Below are 19,316 nucleotides of genomic sequence, written 5' to 3'. Positions count from 1 at the left end.
TTCTTCTTCTTCTTCTTCTTAACTTCAGCTAAAATAATAAAGAATATAGATGCTAAGAAAAAATTAGTATCACAGGTGAGTTTATCTAAAAATGAAGCCATACCAAATAATTACAAGCAGAAGATGTATATAATGACACGCCCAGAGAAACAGGAAAGCCTGATGGAAATGCCATTGGTTTCAATCACTGCCAGCACTTTGCTACTTATTGGCTTTGTAAGCTTGGAAAAGTAGCCGAGGCTCTTTAAGCTCCAATTATTAATTCCTATAAAAGGAATGAATGGGCAGAGCGCGGTGGCTCACATCTGTAATCCCAGCACTTTGGGAGGCCGAGGCAGGCGGATCACCTGAGGTCAGGAGTTTGAGACCAGCCTGACCAACATAGTGAAACCCCATCTCTACTGAAAAAATAAAAAAAATAAAAGAAATTAGCCTGGCACGGTGGCAGGCGCCTGTAATCCCAGCTACTTGGGAGGCTGAGGCAGAAGAATTGCTTTAACCTGGGAGGCGGATATTGCAGTGAGCTGAGAACTGAGAATGTGCCATTGTACTCCAGCCTGGGTGACAGAGCAAGACTCTGTCTCCAAAAAAAAAAAAGAATGAATTAGTTAGTGAGTGGTATTTAACCAACTTAATTCACAGCAATGATAGGAAATATGTAGAAATACTGCTATAGACATAAAAGTTATTACTTCTGTTAGCCAAGATACTGCTTTATGTGGTGAATTACAGAATCTAAACATTTCCTTTCTATCAAGGACTAGATTAGGCTCTAGCTCTCAGCCACATCAAAGTCACCTGGCATCTGAGAACCTGAAACAAGGGTCACCAGCTCCATTCCACAGAAAATGATCTCATTCATTCAGAGACTGATTTTTTCCTTAATTAATTTTTATCAGTTTGGTTATTTGGTTTCAGTCCTCAGCAAATTAGAAGCAACAACATAGACAGATGAGACTTTTTTTCAGAGTTAAGTATAAAAACAAGAGGTGATGGCTAACAAAGAATAAGACTACACACTCAAATGGTCCTCAAGGATTGGGCTATGTCCTAATACATTTATCTTATCATTGTAAATAGTAAAAAATGTCATCATGAGTCAGTAAGGTCAGATCTTCCCATTCCCAAAAGTGTCACCAATAGCAAAGTACAGTGATTATTTCTCAACAGGGAGTATAATGACATTGTGGGTGGAATAATTCTCTGTTGTGCAAGACCATCTTGTACATGACCTAACATTAAGTAACTGAGTACTAAATGCCAGAATTTCTAATGTCATTCTAACAACCAGCATCTTCCAAATGCCCCTATGAAGGTGGTACTACCCCAGGTAAGAACAACCAACATCATGAGAACTGGTGTTTATGGAAGTGGGGTAGTGCAGGAAAATGGGACTTAGCAATCGGAGAAGCTGGTAATGAGTCCTAGCTATGCCACTTACTTGGGTTAATTTTTATATTTCTCTCAGCTTTTCTTTCTGTATTTCCAGAAGGGAAAATAATTCCACCTACTTCCTTGGGCTACGTTACAGATTAAATGAGAATAAGGCACATAAAAGCATTTCAGAAACCTACAAATGTCATATGAACATCAGTTATTATAACATTGACAATAAAAGAAATGTAAACTACTATATGTATGCTGTTTAGAATGTAAAGAAATAAGTGATAGAAAGATCAGAGATACACACGCACTCACACTTGCACTAAGAAAAAAAAAAGTCAAGACTCAAGTTATTTTCCATAGTAATAAATTAAGAAAAATGATGATCACAATAAATATGTTTCATAATACCATTATTAAACTATGTAAGAGCTTTTGTTATAAAAATTCTAATACAAAAGTGCATAAATTGAAGATGTTACTCAGTTCATTCATTAGAGCCAACTACTCTGAATACTTTTTAAATTAATGTGTCATCAAAAACACATGACCATCATCAACCACACACACAAAATAAAAAAATATCAAAAGGAAAACAGTCCGAGCACGGTGGCTCATGTCTGTAATCCCAGCACTTTTGGAGGCCAAGGTGGGAGGACTGCTTGAACCTCTGGCAACCAGCCTGAGCAATATAGTGAGACCCTGGATCTCTACAAAAAAAATTAAAAAATTAGGCAGGCATGGTGGTATGTGCATGTAGTCCCAGCTACTCAAGCTGAGGTGGGAGGACTGCTTGAGCCCTGGGGGTCAAGGCGTAGTGAGCTGTGATCGCACCACTGCACTCTACCCCGGGTGACAGAATGAGACCCTGTCTCCAAAAAAAAAAAGGAACAAGTAAACCAAAGCTTCACCACATGTGTAGAGGGCAAAGGATGGTCACCTTTAGCCCATGGAACTGAGTAGCAGCAGAGGCCAAGCTGAACTGCAGACAGTGGTCTGCAGGCACAATGCTCCCAACAGTCTTTCCTTTTCAACTTGATCATGTTCGCTCAGCCAAGAGTGAGGAGTGCTGTGGGTGCTAAGTCATAGCCAGTTAGAACATGTGCACTTAATATGACTTCTCTCACTTAAAAATAAATAGCAGTGACTCCTTAGGTACAGAAGATTCACAAGTGAAAACTAAGAAAAAACATATTAATGAAAAAAAATTTATCTAAATTCATTAGCAAGTTGAAGTATATTTAGTGTTACCTTTAGTTCCTGCCTGGAGGGAATCTGGTACTTCTTGAACAACACAATCCTGCTCATCTGGAACAGTTGCTACCAAGCTGTCTCCTTCACAGTTTTCTGTTTCAAGTTCACCAGCTGAAGATACGGTCTGACAATGTTCAGGTTCTGGATTACTAGTCTCCAGCAGGTCATCACCTTTTTTAACAGACATGTCTTGTTCCTCTGAATCACTACTTGTGGAAGTGTCGTGTACATTGTCATAAGAAGACGATTCCTGTGATGCTTCTTCATCCATTGGTTTGTTAACCCATGTGAGGAATTTTTCTACCTTAAATTTTAAGATGACATCATGAGCAGGAATTCCAAACTACACAGAATCTTCCTACCTTTTACCATCTGTGACTTGACTGACAAGCTGTGTCAAAATTATTGGCTTTGAAAAATAGACTGCATCACATAAGCTAATAGTAAGTAATTCTGACCTAATCAGAATGTTATCTGGGCATCCTATGACCTTATTAAAATTTTCTTTAAAAGGAAAAAAGTATCAGATTAAACACTTCCTGCTATCAATAAACACTAAGAGGATAAAGCCAAATTGTCCCAGTGGCTTTTCCATAAGGATTCCTAACAATTTAACTGTGCTGTGTGCAACAGCTACATTACAAATGTACCTACTTACTACTGAATCATTAATTTTAGTTTTTCAAATTATATAGACTTTTCTGCAATGTTCAAGCTGCAATCTATGTAAATGTTATTTAGCATCAAAGATGAACCCTAAAGTTTTAGGGCCAATTTTTCTGTAAGAATAGAAGCAGTGTATCTTGGAAAAAAATGAAAGTTGCCTTTTAATGCAACAGTAGAGCTAGTAAGATATGTCCTAGCAAATGTCTGTTCTTTGAAATGTGAACAAGGCTCAGCATAAGATCATATACTTCTCTGCATCTTCTGTAACATGAATATTCTTCCGATCTTGTCTTCATGACCTTTCTAAGAGTGAGGAAATTAGAATGGAAGTGGTGGACATGATGAGCAACAACCCAAAATCTTCCTCTAAGGGAATATGCCTACAAACAAATTAGGTATCTAAGTTAGACACAGCAGTCACATACCTTTTTTCCTCAGCAATGCCTAGCAGCTATGTTTCTGCACTCATCTATAGATGAATGCATGGGGGCTATTACATCCAACACATTATGGAAAGTCCTACGGCACTGACTGGACTAATACTAGGCAGTCTGTTTCAGATATAACTAGCACCACTAACGTATTTATTAAAATATCACCAGCAGCTAGTCAACCTGAAATGTAATACAAAATAAAACCAGTTACATATATGTAGCATATTTTACAAGTACGCTTAAGTTAGAGAGGACAATGTTTCTTGAGGGGAAACCAGAGTCATCTGACTAGCCTTAAAAACGGACAACAGAAACAGAGTCATCATGGAGTCTAAGATTATGGTCTACTGTCCCAAAGAGCTGCTGGAGATGTGACTGACATCAAGGTTCTGCTCATTAGAAAGCGTTTTTTATCCCTTTGAATAAAGAAGGGTAATTCATCACACAAAGCAATTTCCTAACTAATGTTGTTTCCCAGGTACTTGGATGGTAGATATAGCAAAGTCCAAGAGAGGGAATATGAATATTTCAGGTAATAATGTCAAACAATAAATTGGACTTGTGTTTCATGCTATCAGGGTGAACTTGTTACAGGTATAAACTGACTGATCACTTCTGGAAGAACTCAGAATTAAAGCTTATAATATTAAGCTGTATCAGAATTTGGACTATTAGGATCCTACTAGTATGGTTTGGCTGTGTCTCCATCCAAATCTCATCTTGAATCACAGTTCCCATAATCCCCACGTGTTGTGGGGGGAATCAGGTAGAGATGGTTGAATTATGGGGGCGGTTTCTCCCATCCTCTTCTTGTGATGGTGAGTTAGTTCTTATGAGATCTGATGGTTTTATAAGGTGCTTCCTCCTTTGCTGGGCACTCATTTCTCTCTCTAGCTGCCATGTGAAGAAGGAGTTGTTTGCTTCCCTTTCCACCATAATTGTAAGTTTCCTGAGGCCTCCCCAGCCCTGCAGAACTATGAGTCAATTAAATCTCTTTCCATCAAAAATTATCCACTCTTAGGTATATCTTTATTAGCAGCCAGAGAACAGACTAATATACCTACCTAGCCTGAAACAGAAGATAAATTGCCCCTTGTTCTTGTCTGTTACTACATAGGTAAGGCAGTGTTTTTGTTTTTTGAGATGGAGTCTTACTCTGTCAGCCAGGCTGGAGTGCAATGGCGCGATCTCAGCTCACTGCAACCTCTGCCTCCCAGGTTCAAGCGATTCTCCTGCCTAGCCTTCCGAGTAGCTGGGATTACAGGCGCTCGCCACCACGCCTGGCTAATTTTTGTATTTTTAGCAGAGATGGGGTTTCACCATGTTGGCCAGGCTGGTCTTGAATTCCTGACCTCAGGTGATTCATCCGCCTTGGCCTCCCTAAGTGCTGGGATTACAGGTGTGAGTCACCATGCCCGGCCAAGGTTGCGTGTTTTTGTTTGAGACGGAGTTTTGCTCTTGTTGCCCAGGTTAGAGTACAATGGCGCCACCTCGGCTCACCACAACCTCCGCCTCCTGGGTTCAGGCGATTCTCCTGCCTCAGCTTCCCAAGTAGCTGGGATTACAGGCAAGCGCCACCATGCTGGCTAATTTTGTATTTTTAGTAGAGATGGGGTTTCTCCATGTTGGTCAGGCTTGTCTGGTACTCCCGACCTCAGGTGATCTACCCACCTCAGCCTCCCAAAGTGCTGGGATTACAGGCATGAGTCCCCCACACCCAGCGGCTGCTTTTTTAAAAATCATGTCAGACACTACTACTTTACAGCTTTCAAACACTTCCTTTTCACCCCACTTCAAGTTGCCTTTTTGCAGATTTAGTTTACATAATATATGTCTTCAAGAAGCAAGTCAAAAAAAAAAAAATTATGTACCTTGATACCTGCGTAGAAACACGCTTCCTATTTGAATACAACAATTTTAAGAGGTCAAACTTACAAAACATGATTCTATCTACAAGTATACAACAAAATTTATACATACCTTACTCAGAGTTTTGCTTTTCTTGAAAAATGGTTTTTCTGACTCTTTGGTAAAGAAGATGTGTTTGTTTTTCATCTTTACTTGTCTGCGCATGTCCAGGTACTTAGACTTATGCTTCACATTCTTCTCTAAATATCTGACCTGCCGATGACTGAAATTTGGAATTCCACCATATCTGTGACCAGATCAAAACAAGTGATTCACACCTTAAATTCCAGGATTATATTTCCTTAGAGGAAAAGACAATGAAACTAACATTTTCACTCATTTTTACACCATTTTAGTTCCCTTTTTAAAATTATGAAAGTGAGAAAATCAAGTTCAACTTGCAGAAGAGTTGATGGTCTAACTTTTATGTTAATTCTAAAGCAAATGTGTAACACCAAAGTTGGGAAGCGCAACATATCTAATATAGAGCAGAAAGTATAAATTACATAGTAGACTGCAATAAATAAACTGTGTGTGTGTGTGTGTGTGTGTGTGTGTGTATATATATACACACATAAAACCTTAACCCCTTGTTAGCGAAATATAAATATTCTCAAGGTGGGGTGATGTCAAAGCTCTTTAACACATTTCTGAATGTGTTTGAATTATCTAAATCTGAGCTTACAAAAGAAGCAAAACCTTAGTATCTAAATAATTAGAGAATGTCTGATTTAACCATCTGAAATTTTCCAGTCCTAAAAGATATGTATCTGTTATGAAGCCTCCTTTGATTATAGTAAGCCTCAAATAACTCCCTCTCCTACAAACTGTTAGGAACTTAAGAGTGTCACATACACTTTAGTATTTATAAAATCCAGAATACTTTGAGTTTAAACATCAGGTCTTACTTTGTAGCCATATTATAAACTTCTTTTAAAAAACAGGATATTTTATCCTTCTCTTTTAAGTAGAATTGGGTGCTCTAAATAGAAGAGTAGTTAAGTTAAATCTCAGGCAAGAAAAGAAATAGATCGTTACAAGAGTATACTACCAAAATCAACCCAAGGATTCCTCAATAAAACTACATGTGCATAGTAATAAATCCTGCCAGGAATTTAAGAACCTTTTTACATTGCTAAACTTTATGATCCTAGCCTTTAATGATTATATGAACTATTGATTATAGGAACTATAATTGCTTTGAAATACCTAAGGGAGAAAAACTGATAATCTTTAGAAACTGTAAGAGTCAACATGTACTTCTGAACTAATTTGAATTCAATTCAATTTTGAGGCATTCCTCATGTCCCTTTCTTGCTGATTTCATAATGTGTAGGTATCTGTATTTCACAACTTATGAAATAGATAAGTAGGACCTGAAATCTCAACCCTTAGAAACATCAAAGAACCCAGTTATGGTTTAGATTACTGGTGGAAGCTGTCTTTATCAGGCCTTACCTACTCAGTTTAGTCTTCACGTCATGTGCGATAAAATCTCTAGTTGTTCTAACACAATTACCCACTTATTCAAACATGTTCCTTTATATTTAATGCTTGGGCATTTAATCCCAGAGACATCTTATGTCTTCTATACACAAATGTTCATAGCAGCTTTGTTGACTTTTGAAATTTCATTTTATTTTTTAATTTTCTGCCTTGCTATGTTACCTAGGCTGGTCTTGACCTCTGGTTCCAGGCAATCTTCTCACCTCAGCTTCCCCAAGGGCTGGGATTACAGGTGTGAGCCATTGCACCTGCACTGCCACTTTATTTGTAAGAGCAAAATGCCAGAAATAATCCAAATGCCCTTCAATTGTTGCATGGTTGAACAAATTTTGGTACATCCATACACTGGAATTCTATTCAGCAATAAGAAGGAATAAATGGTGGCTCATGCCTGCAATCCCTGCACTCTAGGAGGCTGAGATGGGAGGATCACTTGAGGCCAAGAGTTTAAGACCAGCCTGGGTAACACAGCAAGACCCCATCTCTATGAAAAAACTTAAAACAGCACTGCACTCCATCCTGTGTTACAGAGTGAGACGCTAAGGAAGGCAGGCAGGCACACGTAATAACCTGGAGGGACCTTCTAAGGCATTATGCTTAGATCTTAGGAAACAATTTACATGTTATTAGGGCAATTGATAAAACACAAAGCCCTCATTTACAGAATTAGCTAAATGTTTCTATCAACAAGCGTCCATGGTACATTGTTGAGGGAGAAAAGCAACCTGAAGAGTATCTATAATATGATCTAATTTTTCTGTTTCACACAAAGAGAAGCAAAATGTGCGTACATGGCCAGGCGCAGTGGCTCATGCCTGTAATCCCAGCACTTTGGGAGGCCGAGATGGGCAGATCACCTGAGGTCAGGAGTTTGAGACCAGCCTGGCCAATATGGTGTAACCCCGTCTCTACTAAAAATACAAAAAAAAAAAAAAATTAGCTGGGCATGGTGGCGCATGCCTGTAGTCCCAGCTACTTGTGGGACTGAGGCAGGAGAATCGCTTGAACCCAGGAGGCGGAGGTCACAGTGGGCAGAGATCACGCCACTGTGCTGCAACCTGGGTGACAGAGTGAGACTGTCTCAAAAAACAAAACAAAACCAACAAACAAAAAATGTGTGTACCTGTATGTAGTCATAGCACACAACAATAAATTTGGAGGGACATATGCCAAACTCTTTTTTTTTGAGAGTCTCACTCTGTTACCCAGGCTGGAGTGCAGTGGCATTATCATGGCTCAGAGCACCCTCAACCTCCCGGACTCAAGTGATCCTCCCATCTCAGCCTCCCAAGGAGCTGGAAACACAGGCATGCACCACTAAACCCAGCTAATTTTTAAATTTTTTGTAGAGACGGGGTCTCCCTATATTGCCCAGCCTCCCAAAGTACCAAACTCTTTAAAACACTGCCTACATCTGAGAATTACTGGAAGCAAAATATTTTTTACTTTTTACTTGTTATTTGGGTTGTTTTAATTTTACTCTTTCATAATAAAAACAGGTTATTGCAGATTTCAACTTTTCATGGCATGTTTGCTATGGTCTTCACATGTACACACGTGAGATACTAGGTGAGAAGAGAACCATGCTTAGAAGTCACAAGAGCTGGGCCTAAATTCCCTCTCCAGTAAATAATGTGATCTTGACCAAGTCAAAGCCTCTGTGAGCTACAGTTGCTTTATCTATGAAATGGAGTAACAACACTGGATTGCTATAAAGGGCACCTGAGTTAAAGCATATGAACACACCAAATGTACAGGGATATCTCTACCACAATTCTAACAAGAAGTGCTTTAATGATAACATCTCAACACATGATCATTTATTAGTTATCTGAGTATCAGAGTGCTCTAAGATAGCTGAAGTGGTTAGGACTTTGGGAAAACAATAGCTTTTATGAATAATTACTTTTGTCCTGAGCCATACTTGAATCCTAGAAGGGAACCACTGTCATCAAAGTCTGAAGCTGGGTTTTCATCGATGTCCAGTTCATGGCTAAACAAATAAAGAAAAGGTAAACAGTGATCAGCCATTACTACCAGAGCCCACCAGTTCAGATAAATATAAAAAAGGCAATATAATCGACACATGAAACTTCCCGTCACCATAATCAACCATAGTTTACAGATCCAGGAAACCAGAAAAAAGAATAATTAGAATTTTCCAAATGAGGTAAGTACCCAAGTGTGTTTGGGTAAGTACTCCTGTCTTAATCCATGTCAAGTAATGATTTCTATTCCTGGGTATGGTACAAATATCATCTCTCAATTTTCCTTTGGAAAAACACCAGTAAAAGCTGCAGCCTTAAATTAATCTCCCAAAGTGATTTCTCCAGAGGTTTCCCTTAAAAACAAACAAGGAAAGGTTTGGTAAGTATCAATCCAATCCAAAAAAATTTTAAAAGAAAAAAAATATTAAAAAGAATAACGTTGTGATTCAAGTGATGTTAGCTAACCCTGGAGAATCCACCTACCAGAGATCTTTTAGCAAACAGTGACTACCGCTGGCCATAATTCCAAGTAAAGGAAAATGGTGAGAAATAATTCTTACAAAGTTTGTCCTTAAAAATAAGTTATGCTCTTTGAACACACATGATCTTTGCCTTCAGTAACTAGCAGGAACTGGGGAGTTAACAAGCAATGTCTACCATATAGAGGGAGCATAGTAGAGGCACGCTTATTTTTCCAGAAGCCATTTGGAGTACAAGCGTCTTACATGGAGCACCTCACATCCTGTCAGAGAAATGAAGTGTCCAGCTAACTTCCAAGTTCAGTAATGATTCATCCTTTCCTTGTTACTTACAGCGTTAGCATCTGACTATATCCCACCTTACATTATTCTCTACCTGTTTAATTATGTGTAGAAGTGGTATAAACCTCCAAGAAAAAAATGTAGGGATGAACACCAAAAAAAAAAGAATTTTTATTTGGTTATAAAACACAAAAACAGAACTGCAGTTTGGGACAAAGCACAGAATGAGGTGACCTCATGAAATGTCCAAAGAAGAAAGGAAAAGGTTAGAGTTTCACTGAGGAAAGAGGTCACGCGTGTTGTTTAGAAAGTTAGTTCACTGGCACTTGCAGCATCTTACAACAAACAGCTGGTGAGCTTTGATTAGGAGAGCCAGAGGTTGTTAGGTGGAACTTGCAATCTGAGAGTTACAGTTAGGCCTCTGTAGTTTTGAATTGGGCTTGTGAGACTGTGTCAGGCACATGTTCCTGTATAAGCAGCTATCTGTTCTTGTGTGATGTTTTGGCTTGGAAAAATTTCTTGTGACAGTTCCTGTTATCAGGCAAATAGTGCATGAGAGTCTTTCATGGCCTTCCCTGGCGACATTTTACCAGTGTTTGACACAAGTGACTCTGTTTTGACTCTTACAACTTTCACAGTGGTAAATAGAAATTGCACTGCTTTGAGTAGTTGGTCTGGGCTCTGGCTTTAGAGCTGCCATTGCTATGAAGAAACTGAACAAGAAAGATACTCCTATTTGCCTCAGTGTTCCTATCTATACAATGAAAGCATGACCTTGAGGTCTTTTTCAGCAATACAAATCTGGGATAAGATATATCCAGACTTGAAAAACATTAGAACTGGTGAGAGAGAGAGGATATGAATCTAATTATTAGTTAAAAGTTATGATCCATTGATAGCTACTAAGTGTCAGACATATTATATGCTAGCTCCTGTCCACCCAACGATCACAAAAAAGGCATCAGTCCAATCTTATAGATGAGAAATTAAGAAATGTACTTAGGCCAGGTGTGGTGGCTCACACCTGTAATCCCAGTGCTTTGGAAGGTCAAGGCAAGTGGATCACTTGAGGCCAGGAGTTTGACATCAGCCTGGGCAATACAGCGAGACCCTGTCTCTACAAAAAATTTTTAAAAACTAACGAGGAGTGGTGGCACACGCCTATAGTCCCAGCTACTCAAGGCAGAAGGATCAACTGAAGTGAGAAGTTCAAGTTCAATTGAGCTGAGGAGTTCAAGATCATAGTGAGCTATGATCGTGCCATGTACTGCAGCCTGAGCGATAAAGCGAGACTGTGTCTTAAAAAAAAAAAAAAGAAGGAAATGTACTCAGAGTTTCTGAGTGGCAGAGTTTGGCTCTGACCACAGGTCTAGGTCCAAAGGCTCAGAATCTTACCAGTAGACCCTGCCTCTTCTTACATGATTACCAGTGTTGTGAACATAACAATCATTTAATAACCACTTGCTTACGGATACAAATGCTTACTCTAACACGCTCTGGTGAGAGGGGTCTCATGCAACTTACCTCCTCTTCAGTTTGCCTGGCTTATGCTCAGGTGGATCTTCCTCACTTTCATCTCCATCAGTACCACTGGCATGTGGTCTGACTTTGCTTGTGTTTGTTCCTGAAGACTTCTGTGAATCTAAAGAGGCAGAAATATTGCATAGGTTTTCCCACTTGGTTTGACAACTTTTCTGCTATTTGCAAAGCCAATCAAAATATTTTAGCACCTTTTCTGCAATGAACTGTACATGTGCATCAAAGTACCAGGTCACATCTACCTGTTTGTGTGTCTACATGCAGCGTCTGAGCATTTTAAAAATCCTAACTATAAGGTTTGTTAAATTAAATTTAGCCTAAAGCTGTCCATGTACACATTTTAAGCTCAGCTTAAAGGTTTCTCCACACATAGTGAACTGTAACCTAATTGGTTGTATAAAAAGACTAACCTACTCTTGTACCAAGCACAGTTTTGGCTAATCACAGGCAGCCAACTGTTCAAATGGTGTTCAAGTTAGGCAAAAACTGGGCTGTAACCAATCTAGCTGTTTCTGTACCTCACTTCCGCCTTCTGTACATCATTTTTCTTTCTTTGTCTATAAATGTTATTCCAATCATGTGGCAACCCTGGAGTTGCTCTGAACCTATTCTGGTTCCGGGAGCTGCCTGATTCGAGAATCGTTCTTTGCTCAATTAAACTCTATTAAATTTAATTTGTCTAAAGTTTTTAACAGGTTTTAAAATGTTCATGATCTAACTACTTAAAAAAAAAACAACAAACTAAAACTACTTCATAACTGCCCAAATCTACACAAATTAACCCACAAAGCTGCCTTTGTGTAGCTGTTAGCAGTCACATTCTTATGGAATTTTAATTGAAATGACTATAAAGGGGGCATTATCACATTGATTAAGAAGAATTTCTCTTCATTTGCCTTTAATATAGTATGAAAGTAACATTAGTAATGAGAGTAACAAAGACAATACTATCTTTAAGAAGAGTTCTTTAACTTATGGTGACAAAAACTGAGGCACAAATCTGTCTTTGTTCTCTATCTTGTGAGACTGGAAGAAAGCGGGTAGCTGAGACCAGGAGGAAAAAGATGTCTGCAGGGTAGACAGTGGGAAGCTTTGACTCTTTTCAGAAAAGCACCAACCACAAAGAGTAGAAAACATACTTACATAGAAGCATAACCTATACCTTAAATTTTGAACTCACGGGAGGATCTAAAACAAATCAAAATCTAAAACCCTCATATTCATCCTGATGGCAGACAAACTGGAATTATTACAGAAATGGACAATCTATAAACATAAGTAAGGGAACAGGCAACAGAAGGCAGAGACTGTGAGAATTACTGTGTTTGGCAAAGAAAAAAGCGGGCAGATGAGGGAGGAGAACCAAAGAGGGTAAATGAGACAGTAAGTCAGAGGCCAAAACAATGCCCCATGTGTATATTATAAACTTTATGGTCAAAATATGTACAGAAAGGTATCAGGAGAGTATAGAAGAGTATCAGAATATTAATATAAAATCTTCAAATAAAAAAGGATGGCTGTGCATGGTGGCTCACGCCTATGCACTTTGGGAGGCTGAGGTGGGAGGGTCACCTGAGGTCAGGAGTTTGAGAGCAGACTGACCAGCATGGTGAAACCCTGTATCAAAAAAAAAAAAAAAAAAAAATTAACTGGAAGTGGTGGCACACACCTGTAGTCCCAGCTACTCGGGAGGCTGAGGCTGGAGAACTGCTTGAGCCCGGAGGTGGACCTTGCAGTGTGCTGAGTTCATGCCACCGCACTCCAGCCTGGGCGACAGAGTAAGACTCCATCTTAAAAAAAAAATTAAAAAAAAGGTGAAAATATATCACCTAAATAGAAAGGAATGAGAATATTATGAGAATATTATGCTGAGGTAAGCTCCACTATAAGAATCTAAGAATACAGAGAAAAAAGCAAGTTGGCAGAGCTCTTTAGAAACTCTCAGCTGGATGAAGTATTATCAGCAATCTGAGATAAGCAAAGCAAATCTGATGGTTAAGTAAAAGGTCAAAACCATTTGTTTCACAAAGAAGTAAGGCTGAGAAGAAAGTTCCTCTACACTAGATGTCCTCAGCATGTAACATCAGGATGCCAAAACTTCAGGATAGGCAGATGTCACAGAAATTTCCTCCTCTCTCATATTCCTGGTGCTGTTAATTGGCAGAACCCTCTCCTTAGTAAGAACACTGATATGGTTTGGATGATTGTCCCCTCTAAACCTCATATTTAAATGTGATCCCTAATGTTGGAAGTGGGGTCTGGTGGGAAGTGTTTGGGTCATGGAGCAGATCCTTCATGAATGGCTTAGTGCCTCCCCATGGTAATGAGCTACTGCAATATCTGATTGCTAACAAGAGCCTGGGACTTCCCCCCTCTCTCTTGCTGTCTCTCTTGCCATGTGGCATGCCTATTTCGCTTTCACCTTCTGCCATAATTGGAAGGTTCCTGGGGCCCTCACCAGGAGTTGATGCTGAGGCTATGCTTCCTGTGCAGCCTGCAAAACTGTGAGCCAAAATAAACCTCTTTTCTTTATACATTCCTCAGTCTCAGGTATTCCTTTACAGCAATGCAAAGTAAACATTCTCATCCCACCCTACTCCGATTAACTCCTTTCAAAGCACTTCTCATTGGCATTCTCTAGTCCTGAGTGGCACCAGTTTGCACAACGAGCCTTTTTTTTTTTTTTTTTTGATCAGTTATTCAGGAATCAACCAAGTTCCTTATCCTGGATATTTTATTGATGAGAATCCTGAAATTATTCCAGTTATAAATTAATTCTGGGCCCCACTGAGATCTTTTTTCACAGCAAGACTTTGCTTGTCCTACATGAATTCCACTATGACTCATAAGACATTTGCCTAATGTCAAATGTACGTTCTCAATTGCTTTCTAACATGCCTCTTATAAACTCATTTGCTCTGAAAAACTAAAAGTTCCAAGCTCACTCTAAATTAGATTTCTCAAGAGATTCCACGTTTTCATTAGCCACCAAAGTACAAGAAGGAATGATGTTTTTGAGAACTGTATGCAAATATTCTTATTAACAGAAAAGGGTAACAACTTGTGATATGAAAATAGAATGGATTAAATCATTTCATTACTATATGAAATGTAGTTGGTATTACTGAACTCTACAATAAAGGATTAGTAGTTATTTTGCTGAATGAATTCATTTTGCTAACCATTACATGGCAGAATAAATCTTGGTTAATCTTACCCTGAGCTGGTGGGTCTGTGCTTGTATTCCCCGGTGAGCTGCTTTCCTCATTGGTTCCTCCATTATGTGGTTCACTTTGGCCGGAAGCAGGGCACTCTCTTCTGCTACTAACTTCACTTAGCTGTTGATGACCATCATGACTTGTAGAGGAATCTAATTGGCTCTGTTTTACTTCCTCTGAATTTAGTTTTATGTTACTAATTCCATCAAGTATTTCACTACAATCCTTATCACTTGTACCAGAGCTGTCATTATCAACTGTAATAGGTGAAGATGGAAAAGATACTAAGTCAACTTTCAAGCATTTTTCATCTTTCTTGTTGTCAGCTTCTGTTTTAGATGTGTAAGTATCTGTATCACAGCTTTGCAAGGCATCAAAAGTCCAACCCTGAGCTTCCCAATACTGAAACTGTTCCAAATAATACCAATAAAGTTGACTATAATGTTGCTCCCATTCTTCCTTTGTATCAGGAAAGTTCCAAGGTTCAGAAGATAGTGCTTGATCTGGATGTTTTTCTTGCCAACTCTGCCACAATAGTCCTCCTCCGTATTCATTCCAATACTTTTCCCATCTCTCTGTAATTTCTAGCTTTGGAGATAATGTGTTTTCAACAGGAAGATTTTCTGTCTCAGTATCTTTTTTGCTTTGAAGTTCACATATTCTGGTGTTCTCATCCTGTTCAATTGAAGATGGATCATCTGAAGCCAAAATGTGTTCTTCTTCATATTCTTTTCTCCAAGATTCTTGCATAATTTCATCTAAGTATTTCTTTTGATGTTTCTTCTTTTTCTTTTTTATTTTAACTTTATTTCTAGTATTCATAGATACCTACATCAGATAAATAATTTGAATATAAAATGTACTTCATAAACTATACAAGAAAGCAGAATCCAAGTCTATTTTGACATTAAATTAAACAAACTACTCTCAAAGTCCCACTATGGGCTTTCAGCTCCACAAACAAGTGACATACTGTCTAAGTTTCCAAGAGGAGGAAGAGTCACACGTGAGACATATTACAACTTGCAGTTCTGGTTAATTTATAAATACATACATTTAAAAAGAGGCAGAGAGTGCTGATTGTGAATGCATTTAATCTGATAAAAAGTAACTCCCTGCGATATTTTATAAAGAAAACTGAGAGAGAATAAAAGTAAATTAATATTTACCTCAAAATTCTTATGTGCAGATATCCTACCAAATTGAAGTGGCAATCCCATACTTCTCATGAGTTCAGCCTCAGAATCAAGCTCACTTTCATCTAGGCATATGCCTTTGTTGTCACGTGATTCCACAGTACCACAAGAATAACCACCTTCCTCCTCTTCTGTCGCCTGGTCTCCTATAGATAGCATTTATTAGCTTAGTTTTAAGGAAAACTTAAGAGGCAGGTTTTCTTATTTTCATTTAAAAAAACCCTGAGATCCAGAGTGACTGATTACAGGACCTGCCCAAAACAAAGGTAGGCAAATGTTACAATATTTATTTTTTATTTTTTAGAGATGGGGGTCCCACAGTACTGCCCAGGTTGGAGTATAACAGCTATTTGCAGGTGTGATCATAAAGCACTAAAAAGCTCTGAACTCCTGGGCTCAGTCAGTCCTCTTGCCTCAGCCTCACAAGAGCTAGGATTACAGTTGCATGCCATCTTGCCTGGCCTGCAAAGTTACAATTTTTAAAGGAAAAAAAGAAAACAAACCAACAAAAAACAACTGATGATATGCTGGGCACGGTGGCTCATGCCTGTAATCCCAGTGCTTTGGGAGGCTGAGGCAAGCAGATCACTTGAGGTCAGGAGTTTGAGATTAGCCTGGCCAACATGGTGAAAACCTGTTTCTACCAAAAACACAAACATCAGCTGGGTATGGTAGCAGGTGCCTGTAATCCCAGCTACTCGGGAGGCTGAGGCAGGATAATTGCTCGAACCTGGGAGACGGAGGTTGCAGTGAGTCAAGATCGTGCCACTATACCCCAGCCTGGGTGAGAGAGTGAGACTCGGTCTCAAAACAAAATAAAAAACAAAACAAAAAAAACCAATTGATGGACTAGTAACAAAAAAAGCCAATGAAGAATCAAGAGACAATTTCTTGTTGGGCTCTGCCTGCCACTATTCATCCAGCTGCCCATTTAACTTACGCTTATTGAGCATCTGCTCTACGTTGGGCACTGTGCAAAATCCTGAGGATGGAAGGAAGACAGAACAGGCCATGTAACCCTGGTCTGTGGAGAAAATATTTATATGTTCACATTCTTTACCTGCAAAATTACTGAACAAAGTCAGTGAATTTAAAAATAATGATTTGTGAAGTTATTTTAGGAGGTGTTAGCAAGAGCAGGTGAGAATTATGTCTTCATGACCCTCACAGACACTTCAATACATCTGGGACTTAGGTTCTGGGATTCTGTGGAAGAGCTGATTTAATGAAAGGATCCTGCTATCAGAAGTTTGAAATCCTGGAGCTGGGCACAGTGGCTTATGGCTCTAATCTCAGCATTTTGAGAGGCTGCTTGAGGCCAGGAGTTTGAGACAAGTCTGAGCAACACAGCGAGACCCTGTTTCTACAAAAAAAACAAAAAACAAAAACAAAACTACCCTGGTGTGGTGACACCCATAGTCCCTGCTACTTGGGAGGCTGAGGCGAGAGGAATGCTTAAGCAATCGCCACATGGGCAACAGAGCAAGACCCTCTCTCTCTCTCTAAAAAAAGAGAAACGTTTGAAATCCACTGAACTCGAATATTTTTTTCAAGCCCTCTGACTCTAATTCTTATAGAAAAACCATTTATTACAACAAAGTAAGTTTTACTTTACCCTAATATGGTTATCTAACAGTAGTTATACCATTAATGGAACATATGCCACTCAAGTGCTCTATTAACTGTTTAAAATTTAGATAACAAAAATCATTTTATATATTAGCATACTCAATTAGCATCGGGCTGCACTCCAGCTTGATGATCTCAGGCAACAGAACAGTAAATCCGACACAGCCAAAATGAAGACAGATAAAGAGAAATCTCATGTGTGCAAATTCTACTACAAGAGGGAGAAAGATACCTTTCTAAATAATGAAGGGGATTCCACTCGCTACTCCATTCAATATACTTACGAAAGCTCAGGAGACAGCAAAATGGAGAAGATGAGTAAACTAAGTTTTACGTTCCTTTCATAGTATGCGTATTTTCTTATGCTTGAGGAGACTAGTGTTATAGGAACTTTATTTGTATAGCATAGCACTGAAAAACAAACCGAACATTCCATCCAGTGATCAACTGAAGAAACAGTAATTTGTTCCATCACCATGAGAGTTAAAGGATTTCCAAAGGTAACTATGACACTGTACTTGGGCTGACTTTGGCTTCTAACTCCATGCTGTAATTTTCTCTGTGTCTAGAAACACAACAGGCCTATGTGGAAGGACAAACGCAGTAGGGAAGTTTGAGAGACCAAAGTGAGCCTCAATGTACAGTATAAATTGTATCTGTTATTTGGGAAAGTTAACCAAGATGACAGTCTCTTTACTTCAGGCAAAAGACTACAGATGTTCACCTGGAATTTTTATCCTGCAGCATTTACCTCCATAATACACTTCTGATTAGTATTATGATTAGAATTTACATATTCTAAATTGGAGATGGAGTCTTGCTCTGTTGCCCAGGCTAGAGTGCAGTGGCACGATCTCAGCTCACTGCCAACTCTGACTCCTGGGTTCAAGGGATTCTCTTGCTTCAGCCTCCTGAGTAGCTGGGATTATAGTTGCCCACCACCATACCTGGATAATTTTTGTATTTTTAGTAGAGACGGGGGTTTTACCATGTTGTCCAGGCTGGTTTTGTACTCCTGACCTCAAGTGATCAGCTTGCCTTGGCCTCCCAAAATGCTGGGATTACAAGCATAAGCCACCACATCTAGCCAGAAACCACATATTCTCTACTTTTCAAAGCTTTAAATTCCAGGTTGCTCATATCTAATGGCGGCAACTCAGGAAGGAACACTGCACAGGGCAAAAGAGGCTGCACTGTCATCACAGGAGCTATAGAAAAATAAAAGATCTGCTTTCACAGAGATTCCAGAACCACGTTATAAAAGAAAATAAAAATTGTCTGATTACAGAATTATTTGGCATTTATATTTTGTGCTAACAAATCAATACAATATTATAACAAATTATACATAAATAAACACATTATGGCTAATTTCAGCAAAAAAGGATTATATAATTTTATACTATATTACCTGAATTGTTGTCACTGTCTCTGATGTAATAGCCTTTTAATCCCAAATTGTATAATTTTCGATCCCTGCAAAGCAGATTAAGCAGTTCATATTGAAATGAATTAAGCCATAAGTTTAGAGGGAAAGAAATCTCAAGCCATCACAGATTAATTAATAAAAAGCTTATGAAACAGAAAAGCAATCTGCTAACACATTTTCCTCACTTACAATGTAGAGGCAATAATACATTTCTCATGGAGCTGCCGTAAGGACTGACAGTATATTAAAATATTTAGCACAATGCTTAACACATGGTAGCATTTATTACTATAACTACTAGTTACTAAAATTAAGGCCAGGCACGGTGGCTCACACCTGTAATCCCAGCACTTTGGGAGGCTGAGGTGGGCAGATCACCTGAGGTCAGGAGTTTGAGACCAGCCT

The 19,316-nt window shown here is 38.9% G+C and overlaps 1 protein-coding gene across 1 annotated transcript in view; it reads right to left on the bottom strand.

Moving 5' to 3' along the window:
* Positions 1–19,316, bottom strand: part of TGS1 (trimethylguanosine synthase 1) — a 63,444-nt gene that overhangs the window by 24,734 nt on the left and 19,394 nt on the right. The window contains exons 2-8 of the mRNA XM_011997559.1: positions 18,894–18,958; positions 15,827–15,999; positions 14,657–15,485; positions 11,425–11,542; positions 9,058–9,144; positions 5,718–5,892; positions 2,635–2,941 (exon numbers count right to left, since the gene is read on the bottom strand). Of these exons, the coding sequence (XP_011852949.1) occupies positions 2,635–2,941; positions 5,718–5,892; positions 9,058–9,144; positions 11,425–11,542; positions 14,657–15,485; positions 15,827–15,999; positions 18,894–18,958 (1,754 nt within the window). The remainder of the gene's footprint in view (positions 1–2,634; positions 2,942–5,717; positions 5,893–9,057; positions 9,145–11,424; positions 11,543–14,656; positions 15,486–15,826; positions 16,000–18,893; positions 18,959–19,316) is intronic.

Source organism: Mandrillus leucophaeus, unplaced genomic scaffold, assembly GCF_000951045.1.
Source record: "Mandrillus leucophaeus isolate KB7577 unplaced genomic scaffold, Mleu.le_1.0 Scaffold542, whole genome shotgun sequence".
Classification (NCBI taxonomy): domain Eukaryota; kingdom Metazoa; phylum Chordata; class Mammalia; order Primates; family Cercopithecidae; genus Mandrillus; species Mandrillus leucophaeus.
This window is presented reverse-complemented; position numbering and strand designations above follow the sequence as displayed.